Genomic DNA, 20000 nt, shown 5'->3' with positions numbered 1-20000 from the left:
TGCGCCTCCCTCTGTGGTTTCCATGGGAACATCTGGGGAAGGAGATCGGGGGAGATCGGTCACGTCCCCGACTTCATCAACCGTCACAAAGTCACTCATGTTGAAGGGGAAGTCGTCGTCCTCCAGCTCCTGAGGAACAAGATGTGCTTCAGTCTAATCTCACTCTAGCTCACAACTTCAGCAGAAGTGTTGGAATCTGCTTCCTGTGAACAAAGCTTCTCACCTTTCTGCCCTCCGACATGAAGTCTTCCTCCGCACACGAGCTCCGCTTGTTCATCTCGTTCCTCCTGTTAGACCTCCATTCTGGTGATCCTTCGGTGTGCGTCCTCCTCCTGTCCTTCCTCCCTCTGTCCCTCCACTCCCACTCCCATCTGTCCTCCTCCCTCCTCTCTCTGCCCCTCTTCTCCCATCTGTCCCCCTCCCATCTCTCCTTGTCCCTCCAGGACCTGTCTTCTCGCTCCCTGTCCCTCTTTATCTTGTCCTCCCGTTCCCAGCCTCTCCTGTCCCTCTCCCTTCTCTCTTTCTCCTTCACCTCCTTCTCAATTTTCCCTTCCCCCTCTTTGTCTTCCGCATCTTCTTTGGTCAGCTCCTCCTCTCTGATGCCCTCTGTAGCCTGTTCCCCCGTTTCTCCTCTCTCCTCACTGCTCGTCGTCTCTGTTTGTACTTCCTTCAGTTTTCCACCTGGGGTCACTCTGGGTTTCTTTAGATGCCGGGCAGATCTTGTTGTTCGACACTCCTCCAGCAGTGCGTGAACCATCGCCGGGGTAACCTAAACCACAACAATACTTTAGAATCTGTAAAATGTCCAATGAGGGAGAATTATGAGAGACAGCATTCTGCCGACCCCACTGACCTTTGGTAGCTCTGGCGCGGCTGCGTCACCTGAGGCAGCTTCAGCGTCCGAGCAGGATGGCCCGGTCTCCTTTTCATCACTGGGAGCCGCTCCATTTCCTGCCTGGGATGCGCTGGCGACTACGCTCTGTTCCGTTTCCTGGATAACGGTTTCATCAGGCGGTGTTTTTATCTCCACATCTTCTCCTGCGTTAGGACTCAAAGCTGCCGGCGTGTGGAGATCCTCATCTTGTTTCACCTCCTCCTTTCTGATTCGGCTCTGGTTTTCCTCCTTGGCTTCTTCTTCACCAAACATCTTTTTGTCAACCTTCGTCTGCTGGTCATCCTTGTCAGTCTCCATCTCCTTCTCCTCTGATGCAGCCTGAAGCTTTTCTGTTTGCTCCTCTTCATCCTCAGCTGCTGTCGTTTGCACGTCTTCACCGTTGGCAGAAGAAACCTAAGAACAGAAACGTGGCGTCATCAAGCACATGCGTGAAACTGTGTTGATGCATTCTTTTAATGCTGCAACTCAATCTGAAAGGTATGGACATTGTCTCGCTACAATTCATGACAAGGTGCACAAATGCAAGGGAAGTGAAGTGGTGTGAAGAAGAGAAGTGCTGAGCCACACTCCTCACTAATGTCAGAGTGGATTTTAGAGGAGAGGATATCTTCACTTTCAGTTTGATCTGTGAACTTCAATGACGTTGTAAGAACCTTTGGGTTAATGACCTTGGACGACTCCGTGCTGACGTTGGTCCCCTGTGCCTTGGGTTTGGGGTCGGGCTTGCGAGAGAAGGAGAGGGGGTTGTTCTGGATGATGCACGGAAACTTGTGGAAGCGCTTGTAAACAGACAGAGCCATGGCTGGAGTCGCCATCTCACAGAAGACCTGAGACCAGGAGACAAACATCATGTCAAGCAGAGTGCCAGCTTCTTTGTTTACAGACAAAAGGAGAGGAATTAAATATCTGAACAAAAATGGGTTTGAGATCACGCTCAGCGCCGCACCAAGTTGTTGTTGAGCACCAGCGTCTTGATGACGGTACCAAAGCGCCGGACTAGTTTCTGGACCTCAGCAGGGCCAGAAGTTTCAGGAACGTTGCTGATGATCAGCAGGCTGCTCCAACCTACAGGACTCTCCTATAGGATCCAAACAAAGATGACCTCCAGTCATGTGTGGGAGGGACACGCAAAGACTGTATCCACACACAACATGCTTCTCTATGCTTCATTCTTCATGCTTCTCTGGCAGAAGGCTGAGGTCCATCAGGACCAAAACCTCACGCCACAAATCCAGCTTCTTCCCCTCAGCAGTGGGCCTCATCAACAAGGCCCAGGTCTGACACTGACCTCACAACAAACCCCTGCACATTGACTTTATGTAACAGTAGTCTTAAGTTAATTTTATTCAATAATCCCCTGCACGTTTTTTAACCCCTTATTCATCAGCACTCATTTAGTTCACTTATTTAATTTAATTTAGTGTGTTTTTAATTTAATTCATGTTGTTTTATGTTGTTTTATATGTTGTCTTCTCTTGTCTTTTGCTATATGTTACACTTTGCACCCAGAACCACAGCAAACTCCTCTTAAGTGCAAACTGCTGTGGCAAATAAAGTGATTCTGATTCTGATTCTGATATTGGCAGCATCAGGTGAACATGAGAGATTGTTGTTCAGAGACGTCGGTGTGTATCATGAAATATCCTCCTGAGACCCAGCGTCCTCATATGTGGACTTTACATTTTTCCTTTCCTACACCCTATACATCTTTGTACTCAACTAAAACATGTTGTCTGGACATTTTTCACTACTGAACTAAAAAGAATCAATCACCATCTCATCATTAGAATGATCAATCATTTGACTTTGAATAGAAACAACACATATACTCACCAATGGATCCAGTGAGCCCATCAATAGATTGTAGAGCGCCACCTATGTGAGAAGGTTTCAAACAACATTTACAGTCCAATGAAAAGGGCAAAGACAAAAGGAATCCCTGTGTTACAGCCAATGTTACGAAACGACAACTCAGGTAGAGAAGGAAGACATGAAGAATGGTGAGGAACCTACAGGTGTGTTGAGGCCGACGCGCTGTTTCAAATGGATCATCTTCACCTCTGCATCTTTAATGTTGGCGGGTGAGAAGGCGTTGACCTTTGCCATCTCTTCTGCAGTTTCCACATCTGGTAGCGTAACGAGTGCCTAACATCCACAAGGACATTTTCAGTGCCGTAAACAATATTTTCAACAAATGCATCTGGCTAATATGAGGCAGAGAGTGTGTGTGTGTGTGTGTGTGTGTGTGTGTGTGTGTGTGTGTGTGTGTGTGTGTGTGTGTGTGTGTGTGCTTGGGTGTTTTCATTGAGATTTGATTCAGATTGCAAGTTTTAGTTATTCCCATGTTACTCAAATTGCAGTAATTTGACTTTAGTTGTATATCAACATTATAATAATAAATATAATACAATTATTTATATTAATATCTATTTCAGAGGATTTTATGTCGGGCTGCTAACCTTGAGGTCATTTCTTCTGTAAGTGACTTGAAGATCACATTGCCTCATGTGTTTTTGTTGTTTTTGATTGCGCTCCATCACTTTCACTTGAATAAGAAATATGTTGGATTGTAAAACGGAGATTATCATTCAAAAGGTGGCTATTTGTGGAATAACGCATCGCATTATCTTTGTTACATTTGTTTGTTTTCAAGAGAAGATGAATGAAGAAAATGTTGTAATATTAATGAGATAAATTTGACATTTATTCTGGGGGAAATAACTGCTATATTGCGTAATAAATATAATCTTTAGATTAATCGACTATTTGAAAAAATAATCTGTAGATTAATCATTAGAAAAAATAATGGTGGCAAGGTGCAGCCCTCGTACTTATGTAGCCCTTTCATCCAAATCAAACCAGGAACGTTCCTATAGGAGAGCACTGCTCACAGAGTTCATCTGTACCATAGAGGTGCAGAGATGTGCTGATGCCACCTGCTGGACACATCGGCAACTGGAGGTACTACAGCTTGCATTATTATTTAGTTTTGGTGGCCAAATATTTCCAAAAAGAATAATAACACTTAAAGCATAACTCCACAAGAAATAAGTGATCAACCTGTGGGAAACACTGCGTAATCTAGCATTCAGACAAAGCAATGTAAATCACAACCTTTCCAATTTCGGTGGCCAAGATGATGTCAGAAGGAGTTCCAAAGGGTTCAACCAGGCGGCTGATGTCACCGTCTGTCCAGCCACACTCAGGCAGTCCTGCGATCAACACGATGGCCTTCTGTAGAAAACATCATAATAGGATATCAGGCTAACGGCTCCTGGTCATATTGTGCGTCACAGTTTATCGGACGACTCAAGCCCAGTGCAACCAGTGAATAAGTGCACTGAACAAATCAACGACTGGATGATCACACTTGTCTCCAATTGAACAAAGATAACATCTACATTGTATTTGATCAGCAGTAATAATGTATAAATGTGTACCTCAACAGATGTCTGTCCATTTCCTGGAGTGGGCGTGGCGTGTGCATGTGGAGGACAGGTCACAAGGAAAAGCTCATTATATTACATGCAAAACAAAGTGAAAGCAGAATATTGACCGTTAAAATCCACAGGTGACACAGTTGTAACTATGCCTCAGCAGAGGTCAGAGGTCATAAATCAGTCTTACAACAACACCAGCACACCTACCTGATTCTTCCATAGCAGCTCTGCTGGAAAGAGACAAAAGGACAAATGAGTGCAGCTCCATGACCAAGAACAAAAGGATGAGATCGTCACCAACTCACCCGCTGCTGACATCAGTCGGCTTCTCCTTGGGAATTTTCTAAAATCAAAGAAAATGTGTATACAGAGTGTTTTTGATTGACATTTCACATCTTGTGAAGCAGATAATGCTGAATGTTGTTCCAGCTAAAAGTCCAACACAGTGACAGTAAGCAGAGAATACTGCTATAAAGACTTTATCATGCATATAGTGTGTGAACTATTTAAAACTGGATCAACTTTATCACAGATCTGTCTGGGTCAAACCAGAAACATCATTAAAGACTCCTTCCACCCTAACAATAAAGCTTTTCCCCCTCCTCCCATGCAGCAGGCCTTCCAGAAGCCTCCGCTCACACACCAGCAGGCTCAGGAAGAGTCTCTTCCACAAGGCTGGGACTTGTGCCTGTACTCTGCTCTAGGACAATAAAGTTGAATCTAATCTAATCTAATCTAATCTAATCTAATCTTAAACTGATCCATCAGGAAAATATTAATTGAGGTTATAAATCTGTTGTTTTATCTTTATATATTATTTAGTTGTGTGTTGTGGTGCCTGTTTGTAAAGCATATTTGTGTGTTTGTGGTAGAAATTCAAAGAGCAAATGTGACTGAAGGGTCTCAGAATCAAATGTGTGTGTCTATACATCTGTGTGTGTGTGTGTGTGTGTGTGTGTGTGTGTGTGTGTGTGTGTGTGTGTGTGTGTGTGTGTGTGTGTGTGTGTGTGTGTGTGTGTGTGTGTGTGTGTGTGTGTGTGTGTGCTCCCTGCAGTACCTTGGCCGGTGCAGCGGTGATGACCCGGTCTCTGATGGTGAGGTCTGTGCAGTGAGCCAGAGCCTGAGCGTCCTCTGCTCTCACCATGCACACCGACGCCTGCAAGTAAGACCAGACCAACGCACACAATATGACAAGCACACATCTGGAGCTCAACCAGAACAGATTCACACACCGGCTGAACCAGACGGTCACTTTAATGTGTTCTACAGACCTAACTACAGAAAAACATTGACATCTACGTTGTGTCAGTGTGTAGAATAGATGGATCCATGAACACGTGTTCAAGCTGCTCTACATAAAGAGAGGGAAGCTGAGTTACAGACTAAAAGGTTGACCTCTGACCTTTGACCCTGAACCCTCTGTATGTTGTCATGGAGCTCTCTCCTATAGTAACTTCCTGGTTCTTCTCTCATCAGTCTGCAGCTCGTGTGATGTCTTATACAAAATACATACACACGCTACATGTATATATTTATATATATATATATATATATATATATATAAATGTAACTGTGCACATGAATGTGTTGTTAAGTGACGCTGAATAAAGGTTTTTGTTGTGAAACATCTGCAAGAAGGTTCAGTCTGAGTTTGAGTGTCATAAACAGGAAGGAGTACCTTTTGTCCTTCGCCCTTCTTATCCTCTTCCTCTGAGCAGGGCATGAGGACCACATTGTTGATCTTGCCAAACGACCCCACCAAGTCTGTGACTTCCTGCTCTGAGGCGTCTGTCGGGATGCCCGTTAGATAAACCAGACGAGCTGCCACTGACTGGAAGGACTGCAAAGTCGGAGTGAACACTTTCTTCTTCTTCTTCAGTGGGGGATGCTTGGCAGACTGGAAACCAACAAGAGGAATGTTTACTTTACAGAAAACCAGTTGGTATGAAAAATCACTCAGAAAAACACATTTAATTAAAGTTCTGTATGCAGTATTAAAGGCTGAGAACGATGCAGTTTGACTCTGAGAACTGCTGACTGATGAGAGAAGGACCAGGAAGTTACTATAGGATAGAGATCCATGACAACATGCAGAGGGTTCAGGGTCAAAGGTCAGAGTTACTATAGGATAGAGATCCATGACAACATACAGAGGGTTCAGGGTCAAAGGTCAGAGTTACAATAGGATAGAGATCCATGACAACATACAGAGGGTTCAGGGTCAAAGGTCAGAGTTACAATAGGATAGAAAGTTATGTGCATATAATGAAAGCTGGACCTACTGCATCAGGATCCTTGCCTGAAGCGGCCTTGACGCTTCCTGTCTTGGTCGTCTTGGTTCCAGACTTCGTTCCAGTCTTGGTGGAGCATGGGTGTCGGGTCAGGTCAGCGGAGGGTTTGGTTGATTCATCGTGTGGACGCTTCAGGCCACTACGAGAGGAAGACCCCGGGGAAACGCCTGAGATGCAGTGAGGAAGAGAGGAAACACAATCAAGCATTTTGGCTTCAGATTTATGAGTTCAGAAATCTACAGAAATGACTCATTGGTTCCAGAGGGTTTCTGATACTCTTGGTCTAACCCACAGGCACGACAATGAGGCCTTCAGTTTTCCCAGACTGACCTGAGGACTGTCCGGGCCTGCGCTCAGACCGATGCTCTCTGGAGGATGAAGAGTCTGTGTGTGGGTGGGAGGGACTGTGCAGCCGATGGCCGTGTCCTTAGGATGACAAATAAATGTATAGTGAACATCTTTTCCATGATCCAGATTCCATACAGCGGGTTTGAGATGACGTCTTTATCTTTGCGTGTTACAGTTAACCCCTTAAATACCATCTACACTCAAGCTGATGTTTTATTAGATGGAGCAGATCTTGATGTCAGTGTCACAAACAATAGGCTTGTGTGCATAATGCTTACTGGCAATCAGTGTGTGTGTGTGTGTGTGTGTGTGTGTGTGTGGCGATATGTGAGAGGGGCACGCAAGACAAATTTCAGATGACGTGTCTTCTTCTTCTAGACCACGGGCGTCAAACTCATTTTAGTTCTGGGCCACATTCAGCCCAACTTAAACTCCAGTGGGCCGGATTAGTAAAATCACAGCATCATAACCTATAGATGGATGTAAATGGACAACTCCGAGTTTTCCCTTTGTTTAATGCAAACAAGTACAAGTTCATGTTGCAAATGTTTACTTTTCTTTTACTATCTTTTTAGAGTTCACCAATAACAAAAATGTGCTGCTGTGGATTCTTCAACACTTTCTTGTACGATTCTGAAGTTGAGGAGCGAAAGTGCGAGGGTAGATTTCACCGATAAGGTGCCACAAATATGAGTGCACATGCAGTACAGTAGAGTACTACAGTGGCGGTGATGGTTGCTGCTCTCATTTTGGAGAAACGCTTAAAAGCTTCTTCCACATTTTGTAAATAACATACTGCCAACTTCCACGTTCAGTGTTTCTTGCTGTACCTGGGTGGTGATGATTGCGAGGGTGATGGCGAGGAGGGTACGGCCTGCCGTGCAGCCTGTGAGGCCCCGCCCTGTATTTGCAGGGGGGAGGACTCGGGCTTGGAGACCAGGACAGTGAACGGGACACAGAATGGGACGGGGACTGGTTCTCCTTAGGATCCCACGAGACCTGGCTTCCATACTGACCGCTCTTCCTGGATGCAAGACGGGTATTATTGGAAAAGTCGGTGACCAGTGAAATCACACGAGGAAGGTAAGAGTGACGAGCAGCAACGTCAAAGCTGACAGATCAACATTTTCCTTTCTGTGGTCTTCCTCACACAACATGTATGATTCTGGTCTGCACCAATTATTGCCAGTGCTGATTGATTTGTTCATTCAATCGTTCATGATATAAAAAAAAAAGAAAAAGGAAAGAAAAACCTACAAATTTATCTTCATTTACCAAAACATTCAACGCCAAATTTAGCCAAGCCATCTGGAAAAACAGAGAACCAAAGCAGATGAAGGCCCTGAGGTCAGCTTTGACCTCTACTTGCTGCTGGTCAAACAGATTATTGGGAAAAACAGAGAGTAGAGTGCAGCTGACCTTGGTGTACGAGGCTTCCAGTCAGGGAACCTTAAGATAAAAATGTATAGATTAGCACATTTTCCAGCAACATCTAAAGGGGGGGGGGGGTATTAAACATATAAACTGCATGTTTTCACACTTCACAGACATCTGGGTTGTCAAATCAGACTTGGCAACTATTTTTCGACATACTAAAATGTGCGTCAGTGTGGGGAGACGGAGCAGAGCAACACAGGAGCTGCTTCTCTCCATCATGGTCATCATCAGCTGTCAGAGCTGGACTGCTCCCTGCACCACAGGACAATGCTGCATGGCGGTGGAATCTGCTTTAGTGTAAAGATTATGACATGCTTTGATATTTCATTTCCATAAGCTGTGATCTACTTTTGAATATGTGTTGATCTCTTTTTGTGTTAATCAAGTTCCTGTGTTGGCTTGTTTCTCTAAGTGTTGCATCAAAAGTACCAATATAATAATTCCATCCCATTTCTGATGAATGACTTTGTTCCATAAATGACGCTAATTACACCAAATCAGCTGGGGCCAAAGGTTTAGACCACCAAACACACAGTTGTCTTCTCAGTCTCACTTTTACCGTTCTGACATTGAACAGCAATTTTACAGACAGACACATTCTCTCATCTGAAGCAGGGAAGCTTCCTCACTTGTTACGCAGGTCTCTGCAGGAGGCCGTGTGGTTGACAGTATTTATATGTTCAATCCAGTCCTGAAAACAAAATGACAAATGGGAGAAGATTGTGTCAGGCAAAGACAAAGACAAGTCATCTGCAAACACATTCACTTACATTCTGAAAAACACTCCAGCAGCACTGAGATGACTCGTGGCAACAACCAAGAACAATAAGTTGAGAAGTCGTCTTCTGTATTTCATTTCCCTTCAACCATCTTCTCCTTTTGTAGACATTCTCAGAGACAAATGTGCTTTTGCGTCATTGTAATGGTTGGACAAATTATTTTCTATTGTGTTTCCAATGTTTGAAGATGTGAAGAGGGAGCAATGAAGACAATCTGTTTCTTAACAAAGCTAAAATGATTTGGCTTAACCAATGGGAAGATCTCCCAGATAAATACAATTTGCAATATCCTGACATCCTCTACACATTACATTTCAGGTGTTGATATGTACCAGACTGCAACATGCTTATACAGTGATCTATGTAATCAGAAAGTAGTTTAGCTCTGCAGGAATATATCATTATATATTGTTATCTCCTATGCCAGGGAGGGACGGGGTTAACAAGATCCAACATCGCTGATCACTTTTACACAAATGCAAACAAATTTTGTACCAGCATGACACACATGTGGTTTGACACAAGTGTGTTACATGTTACATGTGTGTGTGGCTGCATCGAAAGCAAAAACGGCCCCGCAATGAGAAAAAACCATCGCTATGGCAACCTCGCCACTGTAAGCTTGTGGTACCAAATCCAGAAGTTTTGGGGTAAAGTAGTTCCTGCTTGGCCTTCAGTGTGAAAGCACCTTCAATATATTGGATCTATAAAACCCAAGTGCAAGTCAATTGAAACACCATTTGCGAAATTCCATCCTGAAGACAGAAACCAGGGCAGAACACATTTATTATGTTTAAATAATCATCTGCGCTCAATAACGGTTTACAGAAAAATTGGATTCTCACTTCAACCAACTCTTCCGTCTGAGATGTGAGTGAACTTAATCTTTAACTTACTGACACATCAGTTCATACACAAGCATGCAGCAAACAAGATTGGTTTGTGATTAGAGAAACCTTATAACTGTTATTCACAACACAAAGAGTTGTTAATCTTCACCATTGTTCCTTTTAAAAAGGCCAGAAAACAAACAATGAAAATAATTGAAAATCAGATACTGGTTTTCACCTCAGAAAGCAGCTATGTGATACGGATTCATATCATTTCATACGACAAAATAAAGCTCTGCTACTTAATACATTGATCTGCTTCTAAGTTCACTTTATTTTTGAACTTTTATCTTTCAATCATTTGGAAAACTGTTGTTTCTACATCTGCGGCGTCCGTAACTACAGATGTATTGGGCTTTGATACACCCATAGTAGCTGTATATATGTATTGTAGTTGCGGACGCCACATAGTAACATACATGCTACCATCACTTGTGTATAGTGGCTCAATTGGTTCAGCACAGAAACATCACACATCCTGAGCATTCAGTGCAGAGGTGTTGGAGACTGGAGCCCATCCCATCATCCATCAAACAACAATGGTAATGGAGAAGCCTTAATCCGACCTACCTACCCCCTGACACATCTGCCTTGGATCCTCACTTTGCAAAGTAATTGGCTAGTTTTGTTGACGTGATAAGGTGATATGCAGCAATTTAAAAAATGTGCACAATTGTCCAATTATTGATGTCTGAATTCTCTGTACGTTGTATCGTTGTGTAGACAGACACTTCATTGAGAGCTCTCACTCTGCGGGCTCTGTTTCCCCTGCAGTAGGCCGAGGCTGAGGAAGGTAGATGCCAACTCAAGCTCATTCTGTTGACCCCTGACCTTTGCCAATGGTCCACACAACACCCCTTTAACCTCAGCCCAACCTCTTACCCTAGTTTTCCCCTGACCACATTTTCTTGCCGGCCGTCCTGTTATATCATCCTACTGAGTGGGACTTGATTTTCGCTTTGGGGATGTTCTCCAAGTAGTGTGTGTGTGTGTTGCATAAACACACACACACACACAAGCTCTCTCCAATTATAGTAGTAGGATATTTGTGGTTCACTTACAGGTCTGGGAGTCTTATGGACCCTTATAGATCCATGAACACGCGTTAAAGCCGCCAAAAACTGAGAGGATGAGGAGCAGATAAACATGCAGGGCATCGTGAGGACAAACAGTAGAAGTGAGGCCTCACTACATCATCACACAGCTTACTGAGTGAATCCAGGAGAGATGCTGAGCTTTTATTGTGGAGGGCAGAATGTCTATCATTGTGCTGTAGAAGAAACAACAACATGGATCCACAAGGGTCCATTAGAGACCTACAGGGCTGAAGAGAAGGAGAACATCTACACACTGACAGAGGAACACACAGAGGGGAAGGAGATGAAGGTTATGACACATGTGCAGGACAAACTGGGATCACTACAGTTTGGTCTGTCCATCACAGTTAGGGACCGTGGTGAAAGCAACAATCACCAACACAAACCTAAATGATGTAAATACTTTTGTAGGTAAAGAACCTTCTTACTGACACCAAGCAAATAGATTATGAGAATCGAGGTTAAAATCCTTCAGTCCTATCAAGTTCAGCGTCTTGTAAGTGAAGCTACTGAAGGGAACCCAGTCTGAAACGGTTGGTCTTTGTAATGACACTTTATACTTTGGAAGTGAACTTTGTGAGTGCAGCAAAACAGGGCAGTTGTGATAATAAAATTGAAAAGCTTGTATTTGGGTTTAGCATCCACTATCACCTGATCATTACGGGGAGCCACTACATCCAAATTTAGAAAAGGGGAGTAAGTCTGGATGGAGCTGTTGGGGTTGTTGACTGTAGCCGTGGCTATGAAAGACAAAACACTTAAACAAAACTAACTCTCAAAATCGTTACCAAGACGTATATCACATCCCAATCTGAACATGCCTGTTCCCGAGTCGCCCTGAGGAAGTACTGGTGTCGGTTTCAGTTAGTCGACCTTTATTTTTCAGGGAAAGCTTAAGCCATTGTGGAAAGATGTTCATAGTCATAATTCCTGCAGCCTTGGTGGCTCTGATACTCCATGTAAACTGAATTCAGCAACGTCTTTAGCCTCTATCCATAATGGCAGCAACCTGCATCACTGAAATAGGATGAAAAATTGATGAGTTCAGTGAAAAACAAAACAGCATTTTTGCACAGTTAGCTGCTCCCTTGAAGGATTCTGCGTGCTGCAAGCTAGCCTGTGTCGCTGAGCATCTATTAACTGAGCAAACAAGCAACAAAAAAGAAAGAATATTGAATTATTCAAATTCAATATGCTACTGTTTTTGTTTACCAAAGCCTTCGGACATTAGTGCTATGACATGTTGGCACTCACCTTTTCCTGATCACACTGTGCGTCACACACGGAGCATGTGTGGGGATACACCTTTGGAGGCACAGCCAAGAAATCACTTATCATGGTGGTGGTCGGTAACTTCTTGCTGCTGCTGTGCGGTTTAGAGCCAGATGAGGAGGAGAGAGACCTTCTGGATGGGGATGATCCGCTTCTGGTTTCAGGTGAGGGCCTCGGTCGGGCCCTGTTCAGTCTGTAGTCTCGATCCATATGTCGAGATTTGGACAATGGTGGAAAATCTCTGACAGGTGACCGTTTGGCCTTGTGAATATCTCTGTCCGACCTCCGATAATCTCGGTCTCCGTGCCGATTTAAGCTAGCTGGTTCCAAGCGAACTTGTCGCCGTTCAGCTACCTCCACCTTTGTAGTCGAGGACGATGGATAAGCAATTTTAACTGTCCTTTCACTGGACAGTCGCTCCCTTTTAAAAGTCTCTCTGGTACTGTTCTCGTCCTTTGTCCGACTTGCATGACCATAGTCGATGACTTTGCCTGCAGTCTGTGTTACACTCAAAAGGCTGGGCACTTCAGGTGAGCGTGACTTTGCCGGTTGTGAAGAGAACGAGGAGGAAGTGGAAGTTTTCTGGTTGCTTGACTTGTTGATTTGGATGTCACGTAGGATGAATGGTAAAGTGTCTGGGGTTAGTTGATCATCAGGATAATGACTCAACACCTCTAGATCCTCGTTTGAAAGTCCAAAGCTAGCCAAAATGCTTCCTGCACTTTCTGGTGTGTATAAACCCTGACCATCCCCACCACCACCATTTCCACCACCACCACCCTGAGCAAGTTGAGCTTGAGAAGATGGTGAGTTGGCTACAGGGGCAGTCCAGTTCTGGGGCTGCTGAGGGCCCTGGTGCGAGTGGTGGCTAGTGCTCTGCAGAGCACTGGGAAATATTTTATTGGATGGTTGGTAGCTTGTCCAGTCGGCTTTTTGTTGGAGCCCTTGTTGATTATCAGACGTGAGCATTATTGGATTTGAGCCATAATTCCCATGTTCTGACATCTGCTGACTGAGCCCAGGACCTGTGGCCTGGTTCTGGTGTTGGTTTGACTGATCCATGAGGCGGTGGTCTACATCCCGTGAACCCCGGATTGCCAGGGCCGACTCCAGCTCATCGGGTAGCTGGGTGGGACGAGGGAACTGGTAACCCATCATGTCGCTGGAGGGATGGCCCTGCTGCTGATTTGGAGGGGCCCTCTGCATATTGGAGAAGAGCGGCGGCCCCGGTTGCTGGGAGTGGTGATGGTACATGTCAGGAGACCAAAACTGTTGAGCAGTTGTATGGGGTTTACCGTTGTCCACGTTTAACCCAATAGCTGACACCTGCTGTCTATTAAGAAGAGACAGGAGGTCCGGTTGAGGAGCTACCACAGAGGTCAACCGGATGTCGGCACGACAATGGTTGCCAATAGTTGTTGCTAAAGTGGCAAGCCGCTGAAGGGCAATCTGTGCCAGAGCCTCAATTTGAGCCAATTGAAGAACTGTCACTGCAGCGACACCGGCCACAGGTCCGAACGGGAAGTGAGTCCCCCTGGTGCCAAATGTTCCGCTGAGGTCCAAAGGAAAGGAAGGACGAAGCCGCAAATGACTTTCTGTGAGCACAGCGAGGCTGTGAGGAGGTGGAGAGCAGAAATATACTATTACAGATGAAAACTTTCCAATTCAAGTCCTTTTCCCCCAATCCTTTCATAACAACTTGACTTAGTCCTGAATTTATTTGTTTCTTCACTCAAGAACACAGTTAGCTTCTGTGAGCTCCTTCCTGTCGTCCAAAGTACTCATTGTGCTTTTCTTTCAGGACGGAAAGCAAAGCAACATTATGCCACAATTAATCATACACAGAGACTATAACCAAGCCAAACCCTTCGATGAACAGTAAACCAACAATTGTACATCCAAAACAACATTTGGTGGTTTAATATTCACGTCCAACACTGCAGGACTGTGGTAGAAAAGACACCTGGCATACAAAACAGTTTTAGTAAGAACATATTTGATATGTGCAGCCTGGAGGAAGCTTTGGATCATTGCAAGCATCACACTTGCCAAGGCAAAAAGAAATATTAGAGTAGATCACCAACCCAGTAAACATACAACACAACTTGTTTTATATTCATACTTGTTTTGCCAATTATATACTAACATAAGAACAGTTATCATTAAATATTCAACCTTGAATATGTAGGCCTCAAGTGACCTTTGCTAGGGAGGGGGAAGGACAAATAACACGCTGAGAATTGACTAATATTCACACAATCTGTTCTTTGACAGAATACTATGGCATCATGAATCATTAAGGGGTTAAATCTTGTTGATAATCTGGATCAGGAACATGCACACACGGGCAACAAGATCCCCTTCTAAGGTTTGAAATCTGAGTGCAGACCAAACTAATGTCCTTGTTTCAGCACTAGACAGCAGCCAGCTTGTTATCTGCTGGTTGCATTTCCTGTTTATATGGAGAGGGGGAATCTGAGCAATTCAGTGCAACAGCAGTACACTGCACACACTTTGGTTCTATATGCTTTTATCCTGTTCAATACACTTTGATGTGTAAGCTGATACAGTTTTGCCCTTTTTAGTGTTCTAAAGAGATAGAAGAGTATTATACTATTGTGGATGATGTCCTGTATGAGGAGTAACTGTATGCATAACAACACAATTTCTCCTTGGGACAATGATGAATATCTTGTGTTAAACTTGCGTTAGGATTCCATGTCCATATTCCAAGACAAAAGTATCTGCAACTGGACATCTTAGGACATCACCTATTTCGTCCTAGCTCTTCAGATGCAGTTATTTGTTTTCTAATTTGTCCTTTTTTCTCATTCATCTTGGTACCTAACTTATTGCACTTCTATTCTAGCACTAGTAATGCTCTTAGCTGTTGGTTTTGGAAGGAAATGCACTTACGATTTCTTGTGACCTGAAGTTCTTTTATCTACCTTTGTTGAACGCACTTATTGGAAGTCGCTTTGGATAAAAGCGTCTGCTAAATGATTGTAATGTAATGTAATGTAATGGACAGACATTCAGCAGAAGGCAACTCAGACTCCAGTTCATCTTTGATATTCTATACCATCTTCCTTATGTACTGCCTATGGCTACTACTGCAGTGCTACAGCTGAACCACACAGGTGTTCTGGATTACCTAGGTTACCGTGTTATCTGGTGACTTTAGCTTGGATGCGCGGGTAGCTGTTTGTAATGTATGGAATATATATGTTGTGCCAGATCCAGATAAGGATGTCGAATAATGAAAAGCCAATCAAACAATGGACACAAGAGGTTGGATCACGAAAAGCAAATCAAATAAGAAAACAACAAGTATCAAATAACAGGTCTACGTTTTAATACTCGGTATCATTCATCCTTCATTCATCGTTTGATGATGCCTGCCAACATTTGTTATTCGACGTGTCCCTCCCCCAATGATGCCCAGGCCCCGCCCACGCAGGTAAGGTCAGAAAGTTGGGGCGGAGTCTGAGGTGAGTTAGTTTCACAAACTTGCAACATGTATGACTGTTGATTCAAAACAAACTGGTCAGTTTATTGTTGTTGAACAGCAACAGACGGGTAGATTTAGTTGTGCGGATTATAGAAAGAATGATAGACTTACACTGGCAGAAGCGAAGAGCACGACATGTTAAATGATTGCATGTGAAGATGCAGCATGTTGATCAGTCTGCAGGCTTTAGACTTAACTAGCAAGCGCGATGATGTCGCATTGGACGTGAGGTCGATTGTTATTTGAAGCGTGCGCATTCATTATGTGGAGCCGACCCAAGATACCGTTTATTCCATAGTAGTGGCGGCAGATGTCAACATTGAAAGTTTGACACAATGCAACGTTATGGAAAATGTGGTGGCATTACGTCACAGCAAGAAACCAGGCATGAGCAGGGGCAGCTATAAGAATATTGTCCCGTTAACGTGTTTATTACACAGTAGAGGTCTTCTACATACATGGCATTACAGAGAACTTCTCTACGATCTACATTTTAGAAGCACAGGACATAATATTAACACAATTGTGGAAGATTTACTATTTCAGGGCCGCGAATTGAAATCTATTGGATCACTGTTGGCCATGAGAAATAAAGTTAAGTCATTTGCGTGTTTGTGTGTAAATGATCGATTATTACCAAATTACCGCCGTAAGTCATCATATAACATGGTAACTCGTTCATCCGTAACGGGTGATGTTAGCATTAGCAGACATTTAGCCTTACACAGAGCTCCCACAAGGCACCAAGCTACAGAGAGACGAGGTAGCAGTGAGGAAATTAAGTTTGACAAAATCACAGACGTGAGTTTTAAGGTGCAAAAGCACAAACAGCCCACAGCGGCAAACTACATGCAGCCATTTTGGGTGTTCACCTCGCAATCCCGCTCGCTTTAGACGCAAACATGAGACAATATGAGCCAACCGAAGTACCGCGCAGCACGCAGGTAAAGAGTCGCTTCATTACCTCGCGGTAGGTTGAATAAATACCTTTGAGTTTGTGTCGCAGCCGTGGATCTTTGTTGTTACTGTAAATGTTGGTCGGTTCGCTTTTCTCCCTGCGGTCCACTCACCGGAAACTGAGCATTTGCCGTCTATCTTTCACAATAAAAGCATCGCTCCTCTCCGAGATCAACTAAAATAATGCTTCCGGGTGAAATCCTTCCAGTATAAACGTGCAACTTTGACAAGTGACACCCAAACTGCTTTAAACAGTCACTGTGGTTTGTAATTCACAATATTAAATAGTAAAAGCTCTACATGATGGGGGCGGCAGTAGCTCAGTCCATAGGGTTTCAGCTTGGGAACCGGAGGGTCGCCACTTCGAGTCCCGTATGGACCAAGTACGCAAACTGGTAGCTGGTGAGTTGCCAGTTTGCCTCCAGGGCACTGCCGAGGTGCCCCTGAGCAAGGCACTGAACAACCAACTGCTCTATGGGTGCCGTAAATGGCTGCCCTGCACCCCCTCTGTAATGCATGTGTTTGTGTGTGTGTGATATGAGGGGGTGCAAGATACATTTCAATTGTGTGTTGTAAGTCGCTTTGGATAAAAGCGTCTAGCTAAATAACTGTAAAAAATGATCTGTGTGTGCGTGTGCGTGTGAGTGAGTGTGAGTGAGGCCCAATTAACTTTATTGTCGACTAATTTGCTGACTAACATCAGATCTGGTGGTTCTAAAGTCATCTTCAGATAGGAGCACTATGTCATCATCTAGCTGAGATGGAGCTGATTCAATAAAGGGCAAAGTCTGAATGGATCTGCAGCAGCTACATAGCTCCATCCAGACCTGATCATGCCGTATTGATTATTGATTTACATTCATATAAACTAATAAAGAGTTTAATTTAAAGGTAATGCCATCATTCATTACTTGGAGAATCTGAGTGTATTAGTAATACAAAAACATATTGGTAAATAAGAAAGAGAGAAGAGATGGAAAGAATGTATGCCACTAATAGATGTAATGCAGTCATGTGTTCCTGCAATGAATCTGCAGTAATAAACTACCCCCTCCCCTCTCTCACCCCCCCCCCCCCCCCCCCCCACCCCACCCCCTTCACCTGAATGCCAGGGGTTGAATTTTATTAGCTACTGCAATGTGTGTGTGTGTGTGTGTATGTGTGCATGCATTGGTGTGCACTGGAATACATATTTCTATATATTTGATATGTACAGAGGGAGAGGCTTTACATTGAGGTATACAGAGAGAATATTGCAGTAAACTGTTTCATGTTGGATAACGTTCAGATCTTCTCCACTTAAATGAAACCATGAAACCAGGAGTGCTGATGTCATCAGTCGCCATAAATCTAATCTGTGGTGATAATGTCTCAGTTCTCAGTAGACATGAGTTTGATGAGCCTTTCTGACCTTCTCATGGTGCCTTATTACAATTTACCCAACAGATAGATTAGCACGTATACTGATGCCTGATGAGGTGTTAATATATTACATTAATTGAAGTATACTCAAGTTTTCCGTGCATATTAATGTACTGTATGTACCTGAAGCATTTCCAACCTTAATGTCAGTCTATCATGAATGCAAACTGTTTGGAGCACCTGGTGGCCTTGGGCCTTCAGAATAGTGGCAGCAGTAAAACACTCCATAAATCCTGATGACACAATTAGAAAACATGCCAGAGGCCACGTTGACCTTCTGAGGTGAAGGAATCTGACACGTATATGGACGGCCGCCGGTTCTTGGCTCTTTAGAGGGCCGGTGAACTGTAGGTGTGTTGTTTTGTCTGTGTTTCATAAATGGGGTCTTATCATAATGACGAGTAGATCGACCCCAACTATGTTTCCATTCCTCCATCCAAGTATTTGTATGCAAATTTGATTCAAATCAATCTTTCAAAATGCGATAAAATAATAAATAAAACTCGTCGGGAGAAGCATTTGTTAATGAAAATAAAAAATACAAAAATCTAGACGATAAAGGGGACTCCAGGTTCCCTGAATTAAAAACCATAAGCAGACTGAGTGGACCTATAGCATGGGGCAAATGGACGAGGTGTAGTTACTATCCTTACCCTCCGATTAGGGATGAAAGCTGGAGGAGCATGTGAAGCCTTAGGCAGAGCATCAATCAGTCCCTCCAGCTTTACATGAGGCCGAGAGGTCACGAAAAGCCAATCAAGTAAGAAAAGTCCAGATCAAATCTCAAACCTCCCCACAATTTACACATATTTTGTTTTCAGATTAAAGTCTACATTTTAATAGTCGGTGTCATTCATCATTTGATGCCTGCCAACATTTGTTATTCACCTGTCAGTTAAAAATTTCCCTCCCCCTATGATGCCTAGGCCCCACCCACGCAGGTAAGGTCAGTAAGTTGGGGCGGAGTCTGACACTAGAGGTGCGTTTGTTTCTCACAACTGACTCCTCAATCACAGAATTCAATACAAACTCAACAAAACGCAGCGTTCTTCCGACTGACTTCTGACTTTGGTAAACTTTGCCTCATCAGTGGAGTTAAGTTTGTTGGTCTAAACCAGTGGTTCCCAAAGTGAGGGGCGCAGCACGGGGTGGGGGAGGAGCGATATGAAGAAGTATTGCCTAAGACAAATGAACGAGGCGATACTTCTTCGTATGGAAGCAGGAGAATGAGCGTCCAGATGACATCACTGCTCCATGTGTTTGTATCCTTTTATCTGATTTTCTGTCTATTTTCACTGTGACTCTTCAGCCTGGTTGACATTTTGTAAAATGGCCGCCGCTTCACTTCATTTTGATGGAGCGCCACATTGAACTTTTGGGATCATTTCCTGTTTTCTTTCCTTGCTCCTTCCTTTTCCTCTAGTCTTCCTCCTCAGAGTCTTTCCTGGCTGATCTAATGAAGATGATCAACCAAACCAGTCAACAATATTAACCCTGCCACTGGAGGCAGTATAGAGCCAACTGACAGCCTGCTGACACAAAAAGGACAAATATAATGTGTTAATATATAGTTTGTAGCTTTTAAAAATATATTGGACCTAAAGGTTCCTTAGCTGTAACTCACCTCACTCAGCACGGTGACGCTGCCTCCTGCAGCTCTT

At 43.8% G+C, this 20000-nt stretch overlaps 1 protein-coding gene across 3 annotated transcripts in view; it reads right to left on the bottom strand.

Annotated features, from left to right (window-relative positions):
• LOC142989093 (uncharacterized) overlaps positions 1–17039 on the bottom strand; it is a 21066-nt gene extending 4027 nt beyond the window's left edge. The window contains exons 1-20 of one of the 3 annotated variants that reach the window (XM_076138481.1): positions 16948–17039; positions 12432–14061; positions 9041–9102; positions 8394–8423; positions 7805–7998; positions 6957–7052; positions 6618–6793; positions 6014–6232; positions 5393–5491; positions 4641–4678; positions 4543–4565; positions 4336–4358; positions 4010–4129; positions 2909–3040; positions 2729–2770; positions 1842–1973; positions 1549–1722; positions 854–1288; positions 224–769; positions 1–129 (exon numbers count right to left, since the gene is read on the bottom strand). The exon at positions 1–129 is cut by the window's left edge and continues 33 nt beyond it. In XM_076138481.1, the coding sequence (XP_075994596.1) occupies positions 1–129; positions 224–769; positions 854–1288; positions 1549–1722; positions 1842–1973; positions 2729–2770; positions 2909–3040; positions 4010–4129; positions 4336–4358; positions 4543–4565; positions 4641–4678; positions 5393–5491; positions 6014–6232; positions 6618–6793; positions 6957–7052; positions 7805–7998; positions 8394–8423; positions 9041–9102; positions 12432–13703 (3942 nt within the window). In that variant the 5' untranslated portion in view covers positions 13704–14061; positions 16948–17039. The remainder of the gene's footprint in view (positions 130–223; positions 770–853; positions 1289–1548; positions 1723–1841; positions 1974–2728; positions 2771–2908; positions 3041–4009; positions 4130–4335; positions 4359–4542; positions 4566–4640; positions 4679–5392; positions 5492–6013; positions 6233–6617; positions 6794–6956; positions 7053–7804; positions 7999–8393; positions 8424–9040; positions 9103–12431; positions 14062–16947) is intronic. The other 2 variants (XM_076138483.1, XM_076138482.1) reach the window with 2 other exon arrangements.
• Between the last annotated feature and the right edge of the window lie 2961 nt (positions 17040–20000).

This window comes from Genypterus blacodes, unplaced genomic scaffold (assembly GCF_046128005.1).
Source record: "Genypterus blacodes isolate CSIRO-AG114 ecotype Tasmania unplaced genomic scaffold, CSIRO-AGI_Gbla_v1 ptg000370l_1, whole genome shotgun sequence".
NCBI lineage: Eukaryota > Metazoa > Chordata > Actinopteri > Ophidiiformes > Ophidiidae > Genypterus > Genypterus blacodes.
Note: the sequence above shows the minus strand (reverse complement) of the source record. Positions and strands in the feature narration are given on the sequence as shown.